General features: G+C 35.2%; 1 protein-coding gene across 1 annotated transcript; it reads right to left on the bottom strand.

Annotated features, from left to right (window-relative positions):
• Positions 1 to 214: 214 nt before the first annotated feature.
• LOC113510832 (conserved oligomeric Golgi complex subunit 1) lies at positions 215 to 19,130 on the bottom strand. Its single transcript, XM_031907264.2, has 13 exons — positions 18,826 to 19,130; positions 12,537 to 12,704; positions 12,092 to 12,240; positions 11,509 to 11,663; positions 10,294 to 10,522; positions 9,707 to 9,839; positions 8,865 to 9,037; positions 8,182 to 8,481; positions 6,976 to 7,219; positions 5,372 to 5,717; positions 3,992 to 4,432; positions 3,323 to 3,505; positions 215 to 1,182 (listed from the first exon to the last, which is right to left on the bottom strand). Exons 1-13 carry the CDS (start codon positions 18,960 to 18,962, stop codon positions 1,024 to 1,026), a joined length of 2,817 nt encoding a protein of 938 aa, XP_031763124.2. The 5' UTR covers positions 18,963 to 19,130; the 3' UTR covers positions 215 to 1,023.
• Positions 19,131 to 19,533: the final 403 nt, after the last annotated feature.

Here is a 19,533-nt window from a genome sequence, read left to right as displayed (position 1 = left end):
TTTTGAAGGACTACATACTGTAGTCTCTAGGGAAAACCTTGGCAGGGAGCTCGCTCATACCAACATTATAGTATGTATCCGGGCTAATGTTGAGACCCATTTTGTAATATATATTTATTTATTTATATACTTATTTATATATATTTATATTGGCTTATTACTATTGCTATTCTCACATAAGGCTCGTGTGTAGTGAAAAAATAAAATTAAGCACTAAAATTGCCAACAATATATTACATTTATACCACAGTCCTAATTTACAAGATAAATAATTATTAATAACTGATTCATTTAATATAATTATAATGATATATAATTAAAACTTAATATTACAATTAAATTAAACAATTTATATAAATGTAAATATTTTCATGTGTTCACAGTCTCATGACACTGAAGAGACGTTTCTTACTTTTGATGTTTTCTTCAAAAACGGTAGAGCAATATCGCTTTAATTGCAAAATGTATACTTACTCTTTATTCATAAACATGTCCTCTCTTTCTCTCTATCTATCTCTCTCAATCTCTCTCTCTCTCTCTCTCTTATAAATCTATTAGCTATTGAATTGTTTTGTCTCTTTCTTTTACACCAAATTCCCAATTTGAAAGAAAGTGACCAAACATTGTAATAGTTAAAGTAGATTTGTAGATTTTAGTGTTTTACGAATAAGGGGATTTATTTATATCAGTTTTCTTTACACACATACAAACAAAATTGAGTTATATAGCATTTGTAATAAGGATTTAAATTACATCAAAATACAATCATTCCTCTTTTCGAAAGTGCTATTTTATATTCTTGTCGAAAGATATATAAAAAAGAACTTAAATATATACAAAGGTACTGTTTACATTCATGATGCATTATCCAATACTAACTTTTAACCGTGACTCTGTCCGCGTGACCGGGATATGTTTTCTGACCGGAATAAAAAGTTTATACCGCGGTGAGTGAACATTTCCACGTCGTGCGGTCGCTGTCGCTGGCATAAACTAGTATACCTATTATATATATTATAATTACTAAGAGCTACTAAACCAATCAGACGTCATCGAGTTGAAGAATGACGCTGCACCGGAGCGCGCGTTAGCAAAGTTGAGCGGCAGCGACTTAGTCATGATCTCTGAAATGTCTGCCTTCTGTTTGCTGGGACTCGATGTGGCTGCTGGTTTCTTTTTGGCCTAAAACATAATGTTAATTTTAAAAACAACACTAGAGGGCCTACCATGAAATATTTTCCGTTTTTTTTTTAACAACTTAGAATGGCAAACAAGCTGACTGCCCACCTGATGGAAAGTGGTAATCGTCGCCTATAGACATGAGCAGTACCATGGACATAACAGAGTATACTGTTTCGCCCGTGATACCCCCATGCGTTGCCATTCCTGAGGATTCAGGTATTATTCCTCTGTACCCTGTAAATTCACGCCATATCCCACCCTTCAAACCTAAACACAGCCATGCAAACACAACTGCTTCACGGTTGAAACACGAATGGGACAGAGGTAGCTAAGCGGTCGACTTTTGTACAAAGTCTCCCTCTGGTAATGTCGGGGCCGAACGAAACACAAATTTGATGTTAAAATTGGATAATACAGTTTAAAAATATTAAAAATGTTAAAATATCATTCCTTTGGACTGTTACAGTAAGATTTATGACGAACTAAATATTAAGCTCCGTTTATATTTATTTCGGAACGAACAAATAAACGAAATCGAGTCCGAAAATTCGGAATTTCTTTTTAATTCGGAATTATAATTTTAATAGGTAATTAGCATCACTGATATGAGGACAATTAAAAAAATACCATCATGCTATCAAGTACATGCAGTCGAGTTATATATAAACCATACTACTATGTCAAATAAGTACAATATATTAATATTAATACCTAAATTATCAAATCGAAAACAATGCAAAACATATTAGTGACAAAAAAAGAGGGCGTCCATTATATTATATATACCATATTACTCTTTAGGGAAGGAAAGGATAGCAGGAATGATTTCTTTTTTATACAACTTAGAATGGCAAACAAGCTGACGGTCCACCTGATGGGAAGTGGTAACCGTCGCCTATAGACATGAGCAGTACCATGGACACAACAGAGTATACTGTTTCGCCCTGGGGAGTATCATCCCCATGCGTTGCCATTCCTGAGGACTCAGATGTAATTCCTCTGTACCCTGTAAATTCACGCCATATCCCACCCTTCAAACCGAAACACAGCTATGCAAACACAACTGCTTTACGGTTGAAACACGAATGGGACAGAGGTACCCAAGCAATCGACTTTTGTACAAAGTCTCCCTCTGGTATGGATGGATATGGATTTCACTGAAATATGCAAGTGTAGCAAATATTTAACTATTTCTTACGGGTAAAACCCACAAGGGGTGAAAGGGAGTCCAAATTAAAAAAAAAGGTCATATATATAATGGGCGTCCACTTGTACTAATAAAAAAAAAAAAACTATATTAATATTTATTATACATTAATGGCAATATTGTTTAATTCATTCGATCCAACTATTTAATCATACCCATTCCAATTACAGTATGGTGAAATCTGGATTCTGGATATAAATAAAATATAAAAAGTAGTGTAGATAAATAAATAAAATAAAACCTTTGAGTAAAAAAATAAGACACATATTCATATAAATATATTATAAATGCATAATTAATAATTGTGTACCATAAAAAAATCTACTTCAATTGTGATAAAACCAGTTATTCTGATTTAAAACAACTGAACCGATTTTGGTAAAATGTCTATGGGATAAATCAAATAAAAAAATCATTTTCCAAAATGGTTTGGAACTTTTACAGTTATGAGGTAACAAACATAATAAAATAAATACAACTCTATTTGTCAGTTTATATCTCTTTTTACACGCATTTAGATAGATAGATATTATTATATCTGCTGTTAACCTTCCACTGCTGAATAAAGGCTTCCGCCATAAGGAGGGTTTTGCCAGTATTTGCCACACGGATTTAAAACTTTATTTAAAATTCGAATCAAAAATTCATAAATATCATCCAATATAAATGTCATTCATCATCCAAATTAATTGTATTTATTATATATTTTATTACTACATACTAATTTAACGTGTTTATTGTTTTTGTAACTGGTGCAATAAAGTGTAAAATAAATAAATATATAAACAATTGTAAAAATCGTAGTATTTAACATAGCAATATGAGATATTACATAGTAAATTTGTAATATAAGAATATAATATAAAAATAGAAGAAAAAAAAATAGAAATGGTAAACTTCTAAATTTTTTATATAAAATAAGTATATACATACCGGTTTTTCCTGTTTCTTGAGATGGCTTGGTGGGGCTGCTACAGGAAGGAGCGAGAACCAGTGAGACTCGCCCGAGGCTAGAAGCCCGGCCGCTTTATCGCCACTCCCGCCGGATAAAACCGGTTTTGTTCCGATAATACCGGTTAACTGACCGTGATGGAGTATCAGACTGCCCAAGAGCGTCTGAAAAGTTACATAATATTATATCTATGAAAAACCGCAATAAATTTGAAAGTTGTTAGTTTAATATCAAACTGTACGAGAATACAGGGGGCTTAAGAACTACACGAAACATAATAGGATTTGTTTTATATATAGTAATATAGTAATAATAATATTTATTCAATCCAAAAATACATGTTTCAATCTTACATTTGCTCCCAAAACTTCACACTAGGATTTCCTGTGTCGTGAAGTCTTGGGCCCTCTTCTACTTACAAAACTTATTAATATAAGGAGCTGATGTAAATGTATGGTAATCATTATTATCACAATTAACTGTCCTCTCGTACAGTCAACTGTGATAGTCAACTAGTGATGTCAACATCATCAAAGCTTAACTGCGTTTGCCAATCCGCCTGCCATGCGTGGCAACTACTAGCAAAACCCCACTTATGGGAGAGGCCTATATTTAGCAGTGATGCACTTAAAAAAATTTTTAAAATTTACCTGAACTCTTTGGACGGATCTTTTCAAGTTCGTTTGTATGTATGGATAGAACACATCATAATCGAACGGATCTATCTTCTGTCTCAAGAACTCGCAAATATTATGTGAAAACTCCATTGTTTTCTTATTCTCCCGTGGCACCAGCAGCAATGTTAAGTGCCTTACGTCCATTAAAAGTTGAAGCGCACATCTCTGATTTATATCTGTCTCGTTCTCTCTAACCACTCGGTCGTAATGTTCGAAAGTGATGTCAGTAATTTTTTCAATAAACATTGTGTGGATTTCTACAGGTAATGTGTGGGGTACTACTTCGTCTAGTATTCGGCTTATGGAATACAGGTATTCTTGGAGTTTCAACGAAGGACCGGCGGGTACTTTTATAGTAGATTCAATTGCGTTACCTTCGTCATCTTTTTCTTCGATCTTTATTATGTCCCATTGCTAAAAACAAAGATAAAATAAAAATTATTTACTAAATACTTGTAGCGGAGAATATTCTTAAATATATTATTCCGCTTCGCTTATAATAAAATTGCGGCAACACTAAGTAAAGTTGCATGAAGATAGCGGCCAACTGCGGCCGCAGCGCTTTCGCAGCGCGGCTAACTTCGTGGGGACTCTCTGATGCGCTTATCACGTACGCACCGTGCTTACTCATTTTAAAAATCTTATTTGTATATTTTCACTTTATATTATCTTATAACAAATCATTATGTATGTGCTTGCAAACCACTTAAATAAATCATCTTTTAATAACTAAAAACAGCATTCATTCCGTGTACGCGTAAATTCATTTTTTACTGTATATCTACCCTCAGTAAATATTAGTGTGCCTTGGATAAATACAGTGTCGGTGAGGGCCTAGGAGTCATCAAAGAGCCCTACACCACATACTTTTTACATAATAAATTTATAAACATCAATATGAGACATCTTGGTAATTTTTTTTATACAACTTCTAATGGCAAACAAGCTGACGGCCCACCTGATGGAAAGTGGTAACCGTCGCCTATGAAATGAGCAGTACCATGGACATAACAGAGTATACTGTTTCGCCCATGATACCCCCCATGCGTTGCCATTCCGGAGGACTCAGGTGTTATTCCTCCATACTCAGTAAATATCCCACCCTTCAAACCGAAACACAGCCATGCAAACACAACTGCTTTACGGTTGAAACACGAATGGGACAGAGGTACCCAAATAACTTATATCTTTAATATAATAAAAAAATATATATCCTTTTTACAATGTTTTTTTTTTTCAATCAACAGGGAGTAGCTACGTATTCTGAAATCAACTTACAAACAATTTATCATTAACTAACGAACAAAATCACAGGGTGAAACTGGTAGTGAAATAAATTTACAACTGACTTACCATCATCAAATAATCTATATTGGCCTCCAGGGTGAACTCCTGAGGCAAACCTTTGGTCAAATCTTTCACTTTGACCATTACAATTTCAACCCACTTCCCCCAACAATAAAGGCAATTCTCCTTTAATATGCCACATAGTTCACTCCATTGTTTCACAGCGTTCGGGTCGACATTCAATACGCCTAATATATTCTGTTCCTCGGGAATATAGCACTTACGAAGGTGCGGAATAAGGGTGGGTATTGCTTGCGTGAACCGTGCAGTGTATATCGCTGTCGTTTTACGATGCAGCTCAGTAGAATGCAATGTTGGCTCCTCGAAGCATACTTTCATATAATGCAACATGCTGTAAAGAACAATTAAATAGTATATTTAGAAGTGAATAATCAAGTATTACATTATATTTTAATAGTATTAAAAAGGTTACTGACCGCTTCTGTCTATTCCACGTTTATTTCTATACCAGGCAACGGATTTTAATATGAGACTTAAATGATTTAAATATTATATGAGATGATTTAAATATTTTTATTTTAAAAAGGTATTATGGTATACTATGGCAAGCATGGTTACCACAGAATATCAACACATTTTGAGTGGCGGCCATGTTGGCGACAACAACAATTATTAAGTTTGTTTTTATTGTTAATATTTTTTTTTTTTGCTGTAGGCAATAAATGTTACATGAATGCAGTATTAAATTGTCATTAGCAATAGATTTGGATTGAGATCGATGTTGGATTCAAGAGTTATCCTACTGTTTGTTTGTTTGTTTGTTTATTGATTATTATTATAATTTATTTGCTTTCTATTTGTATACAATTATTATTATTTTTTTGTTTGTTTTGTTTTGGTTTCATTTGTTCTTGTTGTGTGCGCTACTGTGGGCCGCATGCTTCTACGATTAAATTATTTCTTTCTTTCTTTCTTTAACTTTCGCGTTTTATTTATTTTGTATTGTATTAGTTTTGTATATAATAATATATCCTAATTAATTTAAATGAGGTTTCATTTCTAGTATTTACAGTATTGTTGACTGGTAAAGAATGCCTATAGTATTAGGTCCGCCTTTTGTAGCACATTTTATTAGTCAATAAAGTTTAATATATATTTTTAAGACCTTTCATACAAACCATGCTGTCACGTGATTCATCCATTGTGATTTCAAAACCTATTTTCATACTAGTGTTAACCAGTAGTTATGCACGTAAGATATATCAGTCGTTTCTTAAAAACCCCAAAAAATAATAAAAATTTCTTAAAGACTATGGCATGGGGTTCTTCAAAAGGGGTAAAGTAAGCTTTGGATCTTACATGTAACAGTTATGGAGCAGAAACAGAAAAAGAGGAAAGATTTTTAGAAAATGATTTCAGTATTTTACAAGTATATTATAAAATTATTATTATTCGATACAGAAGCATAAGAACTTAGTCCTTCGGAATGGCAAAGCATGAGGAGTATCATGGGCAACAAAGAATACTCTGTTATCTCCACGATACTGTTCATGTCTATGGGCAACGGTACCATTTACCATTTTCAATCAAATGGCGTGTCAGCTTGATTGCCATTCTAAGTCGCATAGAAAAAATTGATAAATAAATACCTCTGTACATTCTCGTCCGTGGTGTCCCTCAAGAAAGCCTCAATATCACTCTTATCTATATAAATCTGGTTGATATCCTCTTCATCATCATAGGTGAACAGGAGTTTGTCTCTCGAATTGGAAGCATTCTTATTACGGTACAAATAAATTTTCAAATCATCAAGCAAGCGCTGCAATTCGCTATCTAGAGTTAAGCAAAGGTTTTCCAAAGTTGGTGTGAAGCCGTGATCTTGTCTTGACATACCTAAAATATATATGTTAAAATCATGTTAAAAAAAATCAACACCAGAGACATTGCAGGTATGCTGCCAGCCTTTTCAAAAGGAATATGTTCTTTTTTTTAAGGTTATGATGTCGTATCGGTTCGGAAAAATGAAAAGCTGTTGTGAATGGAAGAAAGTGCCATAAAAACCCACAGAGGAGGACCGCCACTCATCCAGATGATTGGGATGAAACTTTAATTTACGACAGATTGTATGGTGGTGAAAATCAGCAGCAGCTATCAATCCAAACAATTCCTCAGATACTCCTCATGATACATTCGGTAGAAGATGGACAGAGATGCAACATATCTATGTAGTTTCAGTGGGTCGAGGCGGACAGTAATGCACTGTTAAATGTATTTCTAACTTTTACACACCGAAATGTGGCAACATCACAATTGTCCGTCAATTTTCAAAAACAAATGAATATTTTTCAATGTTTCCGATTAATGTGAAAAGTGCTCTACATGCGAATTAAAAAGTTAATGCTTTGTTTTTACCTAATGGTTAGCTGGTAGAGAATGCCATTTATACAACTTTTATTGCGCAATAAACAATAAATAAAATGAGACCAACAAAAAAGAACCAGAGGGAGACTTTGTACAAAAGACGTTTGCTTAGGCACCTCTATCCCTTTTGAGTTTCCACCGTAAGGCAGTTGTGTTTGTATAGCTGTATTTCGGTTTGGGTGGGATATGGCAGTGAATTTACAGGGTACAGAGAAATAACGCCCGAATCCTCAGGAATGGCAACGCGTGGGAGGTATCATGGGCGAAAGAGTATACTCTGTTATGTCCATGGTACTGCTCATGTCTATAGGCGCCAGGTACCATTTTCCATCAGGTGAGCCGTCAGCTTGTTTGCCATTCTGAGTTGCATAAAAAAAAGAACCATATCAATTGCAATTATTTTTGCAATATTTTTTTGGATAAAAGAAACATACCTTTCATCAAAGAGTTCATCACTTTTATAACATCATCTCTTGACTCAATGATAGTTTCACCGATAAGATCTTTCCAGACAAACCAGTTGATATCAACTTCCTTCTCCACTTCATTATCTGACGCTACTTTAGTCAAATCAACCAGTATCTGTGTTTTAAACGAGTCATACACTTTAAGCCATCTACCCTCAATGATGGCCTTGACTCGAGATGTCAACAGTGGTTGGAAGTAGTGACACCATACATGCACTTCAGGAATATCGAGAGATGAGCATATTGTTGACCAATTGGATGGTGTTTCTGAAAAATTAAAAAAATAATTTGGGGATTTTTTTATATCAAACTTTAAGTTACTTTAAACTTTTTAAATACATGTGAGCATTGACTGTAAATATTATATATTATTAATCACAAAGTATTACTATATGACTTCCGATTAGTGGAAAAAACAGAGTAGAGACAACTGCATGATCTATCTATGAATAAATTACTATTATCTACTGTGTAGATGGAGTATAGGAGGGGATTGTTAGTAATTTAATAACAATAAAACCTAAAACTGACTTTACTTATTTGTTGATGAAGTGAAGTCACCGCCAGCGAATAAAAATAGCGTAAAGGAATCATCATTCCATTTACATTTAAAAAATGTACCTCGTTAAGAAAATTATGCACATACTCACCAACTTTAAAGGCTTCTTCTCTTATTTCGTGCAGCACTTTAATTCTAGTGATATTTTCAAGTAATTTGTATATACTTTCATCTATAAATGACTTGACCCAAAGATTCCATTTCTGTATGGAGTCAGTAATATCCCCTTTCGCCAGAGCTTGGACTTCTTTATTTGATGACAACCTGTATAGAAAGATTTTTATATATTATATAAAATTTTATGTTTAACGAACCCACAATATTATTAATGTGACCAAAACATATTATTAAGCGACTGGAATAAAAACTTGCTTGTTATTTTCGGTATCAAATTAATCAAGCAAAATTTTATGATAATTAGTTGAACCGTTCCAGCGCCAAGAGCTATATAATTAAACGAAGTTATATAAAAAATACTAGTACATACATATAATTTAGTTCCTATTAAACTTAATGAAAATTTAAACAAATAATTGATTTGACTATAGGAGTCTGATGTCAAATAGTAGTATAAATCTGAAATCAATTGACTGAATACTTCAATTTGTTATTACTCATAATTTCATTCACATACAATGATTCCTTGTTTCTGTTACAACTTTTCATTAATTTTTACCATACAGACCATATATTTATCCACCGTATCGTCTCGGCATAGAATAGGCCACTCCTTCCTTTCCAGCAGGTGTCGTAAGAGGCGACTAAGAGAACTTAATGGCCAATAATAGGCTGCAGCGTTAAAACATCTCCAAGGTCAAACTACGGTTGCCAACCCACCTGCCAAGCATGGCAACTGGCAAAACCCCCAATAGAGAAAGACCTGTGTTTAATTAACTGCTATGATATGGTATAAATTTTTCCTGCACTTCTCACCTGTAGTTGGAGACAACTGAAGGTAGTAGCTTTAAGCCAGAGGGATCACTAAAGTGTACCAACTCAATCAGCGGCTGTGAATCTTTGCTAAATAACTCAGTCAACTTCTTTAGAACTGCTCCACCGTCATTATCTGTTAATTTAATATGGAAAGTATTGTTTTGAACTTAGAAATTAATAAGATAACACTAGATGGTGATGTGTAACTTGTCTAGTAGGGGGGAAGGGGATTCTTAGTAATGTGGCTTAATGGCCCCATTGCTAGCAAGCCTTACCAGGTCGCCCTCCACATGGTTCCCCCTGGAAGCCATTGTGACTAATACTTATTGCATTCGTCACGAGGGGCTAACTGATCTGTATTCATGCTCATCTATCATCCCTCACTGGTGCCCCGCCAGTGTATACCGATAGCGCAGGCAGGGTCGCCATTTTATTATCATCCATTAAAAAAAAACTTGTCTAGTAGTATGACCATATAACTCGGCAACATTTAGTCATAAAGTAATTAGTAAAAACCAATCTTTGGGTGTTACTGGCCTTTTAAAAAGAAATATGCTCTTTTCGTAAATGTTCCAGGCCTTACTTACCTACAAAGCAAGCATACACCAATACAACAGTTTTCAACACAATTTTCACACCATTCACTATTTTCTCTTTAATCCGTGCCTTCACATCCCCTTCCAATATACGAGATAGGTCAAACTCCAGCGTGGACTTAAGGCTACTGTTGCTCTGCAAGCTTATCAGAGTATTGAGTAATTCCACCATATTTTGGGAGTCGAGTAGATATAAACTGACGAGACAGGAACATGCTACCTGAAAATATATATAAAATAAAATAAGTAAATAAATTACACACCCTTTGGCATAGTAAAAGGCATGTTGTTTTCTGTAAACAAAATTTAGATTCGATTCTCTATGTCCTCTATATTAAGATCGTTATCAAGTTAAGTTTCCGTAGTGAACAGCAGTGTCCCTCTTAAAACATCACCAGAGACAATGTGTGGTTACCAATTTGGAGAAGATATGTATATATATATATATATATATATATATATATATATATATATATATATATATATATATGTCTATGATGTGCATCTGTATATTTACACCATAGAACACACATATACACATATGTAACACATCATCCCTAATGCATTTCTACTAAACAGTCACATAGACCTCTTGGTAATCGAAGGCACCAGTGAAGATTAATTTAGTGAAGATAATGGTTTTTCAGAAGAAACCACATGGACCTTCGTAGTAATGCACTGATCTCATTACTAACAATTGTATTCCCGCCATTACCATGGGTGTTAAAGTTCTCTGTGATATCCATAGTGGTGTTATGTCTGTATTAATAGTTTTTCAAGAAATGGGTTAGCAAATTTTCCAATATACAAGTATTGTTGCTTTAAAGCAGACGATAGATAGCCAGAGGGAGACTTTGTACAAAAGTCGTTTGCACCTTTGTCCCGTTCGTGTTTCAAGCATAAAGCAGTTGTGGTTGGTATGACTGTGTTTCGGATAGAAGGGTGGGATATGGCGTGAATTTACAGGGTACAGAGGAATAACACCTGAGTCTTCAGGAATGGTAACACATGGGGGGTATCATGGGCGAAACAGTATACTCTGTTATGTCCATGGTACTGCTCATGTTTATAGGCGATGGTTACCACTTTCCATCAGGTGGGCTGTCAGCTTGATTGCCATTCTGAGTTGTATAAAAAAAAGTTAACTGAGTGGTATAATATACATGTTTTTCAATATACTAATAATCTTTTTATCACAATTATTACCTCAACAGTAATATTAACATCTTGTAATTTTTGCTTGCATACATTGACAATAGTTTGACTAAAGTTTGATATTGAATTCCATTGCTGTTGAACAAGCCTTTGCAGAGATTCAAAGCCGGGTTTTGTGTTCTTACCCCCAATTTGAAGCTGTAAACCTGGTAAAGTCAAAATGTATTATAATCTCCACTGCATATTATATATAGCAGAAATAGAAAATAAATAAAAAAAAATACAGTCTGCTAGAAAATGAGTATTTCATACGAGACATTGTATGAAAAAATTAAAATTTGTGTCTTCATTTCCTAAACCATCATTCAGCCTTTAACTGTACACTGCTGAACATAAGCCTCTCTCTTGGAGGGTTTTGACAGTAGTTGCCACACTTGGCAGACAGATTGGCAACTGCAGGCTTGGATAGATTGTTTTAAGAAGGACACTACTGCCAATCATTCATGCTCCTTTAGTCACCTCTTATAAAATCCATGGGAAAGGAAGGAGTGGCCTATACTATGCTGGGACCACACAGCAACTTCATACATATTGCTCTTATATTATATGTAATGGTATATTAAAACTAACAAACCTGTATTAATGTGTCTTGCCATTATAAATAATTGTGTAGCCTTTACAAAATCTTCACAGTCTATACATGTCCATATCTTTTCAGGTATTTCCATCAATAGTTTCACTTGAATTGATAGGCTGTGAACTGGGCTTGTATTTAACTGAAAACTAAAAAATTAAAGCTATTAATTATATTACTTTATAAACTATATAATTAAGGAATTGGAGTCTCTAAATTACTATGTGAAATGTAAGAATTTTAGAAAAAAAAAAAAAAGTTTAAATAAAATTCATTAATTTCAGCTTGCTTTATAATCATAAATTATAAAAACAAGTTGAAATTAATAAGCTTTGTAAGAAAATATTGATCAACATGATTTGACTATCACAATATATCATGTAAAGTAATTATTATTGCACATTTACTATGTCAATGAAGGAAAATAAATTGTTCATTAATGTACCTATGCACTGGCTCTGACTTTTTATCAATTTTGAAACCAACTAAATGGGTGTTGTGAAGATTCCTGCAAGTAGATATCATTTCATTTATATGATTCAGAGTACTTGCAGTGGTCACTTTCATTTCTTCTATAGTATCTGCGGCTTGAATCAGGTCCCTGTATCTTTCTCTAAAAACATACACAAAGTTTTATCATGAATTTACTTTTCTAAAACATAAATATGTCTTCAACATAGAAAAATAACAGAGGATGTAATCTGTAAAAATTCATCAATCGAATATGACAATTCTTAACATAACCAGCTTAAGAATTGAAATTGTGTCATTAATCACACAAAGCAAGAAGCCTGGGTCAATGATAGAAATTCACATTAGGGGTCTAAGGGTGCACTGACTATCATCTTTAACATATATCATCACACCAGGTCCCCTATAAATTATAGAAACAAAAGAGCGAGTGCCAAGAATTTGTATTAAAATATAAAATTAGTTTGCATCAGTAGCACTTCCATAACAGAGAAAACCTTAGCTCAACATCAGAAGGTTTTCTGCGCCTTCATTGACCTTGAAAAGGCTTATGATAGAGTGGAGAGGAATGAACTGTGGTCAACACTGGCAATGTATGGGGTGAGCAGCCATTTGATACGGGCATTCAAATCTTTATATAAGGATTCAAATGCCTGTGTCAGAATAAATGGAGTCTATACAGACTGGTTTGGCATTGAACGCGGTGTTAGACAGGGCTGTGTAGCATCTCCTTGGCTGTTCAACCTATTTATGGACAGTTGCTTGACCGATTTGAAAGGATCTAATTGTGGATTCAGGATGAATGAGTCTCTGTTTAAGACTCTTTTATACGCCGACGACCAAGTACTTTTTGCATCGTCGGAGTATGAATTACAACAAATGGTGACTATAATGAATGAAGCGTATGCAAGAAAAGGTATGAAAATAAATGCGAAGAAGACGAAGGTAATGGTTTTGAGAGGAATGAAAGTTTAACGGCATGCCAGATTATGATAGGAGATGAAAAAGTAGAGCAAGTGAGTGAGTTTCTATATTTAGGTTCTTTGTTTACGAGGGATGGGAAGTGTGACAGAGATATTGAGAGGAGAGTAAAAGCGGGAAACAGTGTTAACGGTGCACTGCTCTCGATTATGTCAAGTAAAAATGTATCGAGCAAAGCTCGCCTTGCTATAATTCAAGGAGTACTGACACCAACACTCATGTATGGAAGCGAATCGTGGGTATGGCAGAAGAAGCATGAAAGTAAGATAAATGCTGTACAGATGAGAGCTTTGAGAAGTACGAGGTCTGTCCGGAAAGTTCGTATAAAAGTGTTCTGGAATGCGAGAAAAGGAGTGAGGCCAGGTAAGCGCAGGACCCCTTCCTTATGTCCCTAACAATGCTTCAGTTCTGGTCTGACCGCCGTGCGGTGCGAATATTGTCACGCCATCTGTTTTTCGAAACCCCGTCGGCATGGAGCCCGCTTCCGTTGAAGAGCAGCGCGTCGTAATCTTTTCTCTCGAAACTCGGCAAGAATGGCCGTGAAATTTTTGCCGATCTAATTCGATAAGACATCCGGGGAACCACGAACAAAAAAATCAAGAAAATCCCGCTCAAATGTCAAGACAATGTCGATTGTTTTTTTCGATGTTCGGGGGATTGTCCATCAAGAATTCGTCCCTCCAGGCCAGACAGTTGATGGAAAATTCTACGTCGATGTGCTCAGACGCTTCAAAGCTCGTGTGGCACGAGTTCGTCCAGAATTGGCGCGAGAGGGGCGTTGGATTCTTCACCACGACAATGCCCCTGCCCACACCTCTCTTGTTGTCCGTGAGTTTTTGAGTAAAAATTCCATTACGGTGACCGAACACCCCCCTATTCGCCGGATTTGGCCCCGTGTGACTTCTTCTTGTTCCCAAAAACCAAATTGGTACTTCGGGGGCGGCATTTGGGGGACATAAATGAGATAAAAAAAGCTACGACGGGGCAGCTGAGAAACCTACAACCAGAGGACTTTCAAGGAGCCTTCTCACAGTGGAAACGGCGTTGGCACAAGTGCATTATGTCACAGGGGGAGTACTTTGAAGGGGATAAAATTGATTTACCTGAATAATTGTAAAATAAAATTTTTAAAAAACTTTTATACGTACTTTCCGGACAAACCTCGTATGTGTGGTGTTATGTATAAAAATAATGGGTAATTTGATTCAGTCAATTGATGTGGGTACCTGTATAATAGTTATGACAATTAAAATAGTTTTGCTTCCAATCTCAACCAAGTTGTATCTTTTAATGGCGACTGATGAAAATAAATGTAATTATGCGAAAATGACGTCAAATCTTACGAATATAGTGCTTCCGGGACATTTTAATCCAAAAACAGATAAATGGAGGGATTATAAAGAGCAGTTATTATGTGCGCTCGATGCCGCGGGTTATGGTGAACAGAACATCGATAAAGCGCGTTCATTGTTTTTATCTCAGTGTGGAAAAGACACTTATGGCTTAATTGTATCTCTATTAGTACCAAATCGACCAACTGAAGTGGAATTTTCCCATATACTACATGTTTTAGACAAATTTTATGAACCGGAAATTAATGAAATTTTACAAACGGAAAAATTTCATAAACGTCATCAATTACAAAATGAAAGCGTGCAGGACTTTGTAGCAGCTATAAGTTTATTGGCTGTTAAGTGCAACTTTTCGGACTTGCAACGTCAGTTGAGAGACAGACTGGTGTTAGGGGTTTGTGATATACGCTTGAAAAGAGAATTATTGAAAACAGAAAAGCTAACTTATGAAAGTGCTTTACAAATGTGTCTCAATTATCAAGCTACATGTTTGGATTTATACCCTGATAACATCCTGCAGAAGCAAACTCCGTTCCATGTTACGGAACCTATGGAAATTGGTAGGATAAAGTCAAATGACTGTCGACATTGTGCAAGACTACATAAAACTGGTGAGCGCTGCCCGTTTGTGAAAGCAAGATGTTACTTTTGTAAACGTGGGCATATTGCATCTGCTTGTGAGAGGAGATTGGCGAAAGTGCATCAGACTACAGAATGTGGGGAGGGAAGCTGTAAGTCCTTGCCCGAAGAGATGTTGGGGGTGTATAATTGTACAGAAAAGTACCTTTCAGCAATTAGAGCTGATGTGATAATAGATGGTGTGAGCCTTTCCATGGAAATTGATTCTGGAGCTTCGAGAACAATTATTTCAGAGGAAACTTATTACAAATTATCACCACCCCCACTGAATCCTACCAACATAAAATTAGTGACTACACGTGAACCACTGAAAGTGCTGGGACTGGCTATGTATGGGCTTTTCAAGGAGGCACAATGTGAGCTGTTGGTGATAACAGGCAAGGGACCAAGTTTATTAGTTTTCAACCCTCTGGATATACATGTTTCTGGATTGTGCTGGTCTAATGATAGCATCCTTCATAGACAAATTTCTGATTTATTTAAGAATGATTTAGGAGAATATATTGGTCCAGAAGTTTCATTACATGTACGACCTGAGATGGCACCGAAGTATTTTAAAGCTCGACCAGTACCATTTCCACTTAAACAACAAGTGGAAGCTTAAACAGATGATTAATGATGGCGTTTTGACACCAGTTAAGTATTCAAAATATATAAGTTGTTAAGAAAGATGATGGCACACTCCGTATCTGCGGAGATTATCGTGCCACTGTTAATGCTGCTATAAATACAGATACATACCCACTGCCCACATCAGCTGAAGCTTTTGCAAAGTTAAGTGGAGGACGTTTGTTTAGTAAAAAAAAATACACAGGTGAAGGTGGATAAGGAGACAGCTGAACTGTTAACGCTTAACACTCCTATGGGACTCATGAGGATGAATTTTGGCCTTTGGTGTGAGTGCTTTTCCAGCGATTAATGTCATTGTAGACATGGAAGGAGTAGCATGCTTGCTCGATGACATTATGTGGGAGAAACATTGAAGAACATAATGAAAGGTTGCAAAGTTTTAAGCAAATTGAATTCAATGGGATTTCGTCTTAATGTAAAGAAATGTATTTGCATCAGACATTACCTTTCTGGGACATATGATTGATGGTGAAGGACTACATCCATATCCAGTAAAGGTCAAGGAGATTAAAGAGAAACCAGCACCTCAGAGTAAGGTGGCGTATTATATATATATATATATTAGATGCAAAACGACCCTGGATATGGGGTGAAGCAACAAGTGGCCTTCAACAAAGCTAAGAATCTTTTATCATCAGATTTGACATTAGTTGGATATGAATTAAACAGAACACTGCTATTAATTTGTGACCCCATTATGGTCTAGTATCCATGTGATGGATGATGGATCAAACGACCGATTATGATGGCTTCACGAACTCTTCAGCCACATTTATGGACAAATTGACAAGGAAGCCCTAATTATATTTGGTATCAAAAATTTCATGAATATTTGGCAACGTAAATTTGATATTATTACGGACCATAAGCCGCTTGTTGGTCTGTTTAACCCTTTAAAACCTATACCTGACCAAATATCACCAAGAATGTTACGGTGGTCGCTGAAAACATCTTGTTATAATTATAATATTAAATATAGGCTTATTGAAATGCGATGGACAGCCTAATACGTCTGCAGGGGAAGAGGAACGTCTAAGAGAAGTACTTTTACTTGATGAGCAGCCAGTGGGGTGGGACCTTGATGTAACACGGATTGCAGTAGAAACTAAGAAAGATCCAATTCTACAGAAAGTTGTTTCATATACTACATGAATTTTCCATATTAACCATTTTGTCTAGACATAGTAAAGGATGTTTACTATGGAGCAACAGAGTATATAAACTGCATAAAGTTTTTGAATTATTACATGCTCCCCATGCTGGCGTTGTTCAGAAAAAAAATGTTTGGTGGGTATATGGATCTACACATTGAGAGAATTGTGCAGACTGTGTGCTTGTCAACAAGTGAGAAATATCCATATCCACAGGCTTGGATACCGGTAGGGATTTTGCAGGAATATAAACATTTTTTGTACTGGTGGATAGTTATACAAATTATTCCATCAATGAGCAGTGAGACAATTATTAATGTATTAAGGAAGATACAAGGATTTTGATATATTGGTATCTGATAATGGCAGGGCTTTTAGTTCTGAAGAGTTTAACTCTTTTCTGAAAAAGAATTATATAAAGCACAAGTATTCACCCCCGTATCATCCTGTCATATGAAGGATACAAACATTTAAAAATAAACTTAAGAAATTTTCATATGCCAATTGTAACATATCTTGGCCTGAAAAGCTATCGAAAGTATTGTATCATTTACGCACAGTACCGAATAGCACTAATAAAACACCAGCGGAAATTCTAAATGGCCGTGATATAGAACTGCTGTTTCCAATTTACACCCTAATTGTGTACCAGATGATGCCCAGAAGCAACTAAGCTGTTCTCATTTATATAAATCAAGAGTACTTTATGAGCAGGACGGAAATGGCTCAGGGCTACCATTGTGGAGGTTTCTTCTATAGTAGAACAGAGGATGGGGAGATACATAGGCTGTAGATCAGATTTTATCAGGTAGCAAAGAGCATACTATGTAGACCATCCTTCAACCAGATGATATTGTACCTGAGGCTAAAAACATACCCTGACAATATAATTGTTTTATCATGATTAATATAAAGAGTATCTTAGTCTATGTGCTGATTTCTGTAAACATATAATATTAATTGTACTTCAAGATTATAGAGATATGTATAAAAATAATGGGTAATTTGATTAAGTCAATTGATGTGGGTACCTGTATAATAGTTATGACAATTAAAATAGTTTTGCTTCCAATCTCAACCAAGTTGTATCTTTTATGTGATATTACTTTAAAAGATAGAGTAAGAAACAGTGTGATTAGAGAGAAGTGTGGACTGAAAGACAATGTAGTGACAAAAATTGAAAAAGGAATGTTGCGTTGGTTTGGTCATTTGGAGAGGATGGATGAAAGAAGAATTACGAAAGAGATTTATCGAGCAAGAATGAATGGAGATGTCGGTAGGGGCTATCATCTTTACGGACATATATCATCGACCAAATAGGCGACGTGCTGAAGAAGGGTCAAATTAAAAATACCCGTAATCGGCGAGCGTGTATGAAAAGATTGATGAATGTGGAAGAAGCGAAAGAGGTTTGTTTGAATCGAAGCATTTGGCGTTTCATTGTTTTGCCTACCCTAATGGGAGATATAAGATATGTATGTATGCATCAGTAGCACTTCAAGATACTCACCCGACCATAGCACGTAAATCCTCTTTCTTTCTTTCAATCTCATATTGTAACTTCTTCTGCACCTGATCTATATCGGCGATAAAATAATTCCGAAATAACTCTTCAGGCACTATTTCTAATAAATTAGATTGGGACATTTTTAACGATGTTTAAAGCTTTTTAGTATTTAAATACAAAAGAAGACAACTTGCATTGCTAAATTCTTACGAGACTACTCCTTACTAACTTAAATTCTTATAAAATTCAATAAAAACAGAAAGATAATTAAAGATGGAATGACACAAGTGCCACAACAACAATAATGAAAAAAGAATTTTGGTCGACAGATGTCTCAAAACGATGTCAAACTGACATCTGACAATCAGTAAAATTTTTTTTTTCGTAATGGTTTTACTACTTTGAATATATCCTTTTAGCGCATCTTTAATTTTTATTACTTTCATTAAAGCGAATTTTTCTTTTTTTTTGAAAAATGTATATAATTGAATCCATCTTGATGTAATTATAGTGTTTTAATAGTGTGGAGAATAAATTCATGGATAGTTGTACATTAAGGGCAGTACATGCTGTCCTGCATTAATATATAAAACGGAGTGTATATAATTCATTGCGCTAATAGAAACAATTTTTGAAAAGTTTTTCTAAAGAAATTACCATATTATTGGTGAAAAAACATGTCCAGGGTACCTATATAGAAACAACTAATCT

The sequence above is a fragment of the Galleria mellonella genome, unplaced genomic scaffold (assembly GCF_026898425.1).
Source record: "Galleria mellonella isolate WM207_F2 unplaced genomic scaffold, CSIRO_AGI_GalMel_v1 utg32, whole genome shotgun sequence".
Classification (NCBI taxonomy): Eukaryota; Metazoa; Arthropoda; class Insecta; order Lepidoptera; family Pyralidae; genus Galleria; species Galleria mellonella.
Note: the sequence above shows the minus strand (reverse complement) of the source record. Positions and strands in the feature narration are given on the sequence as shown.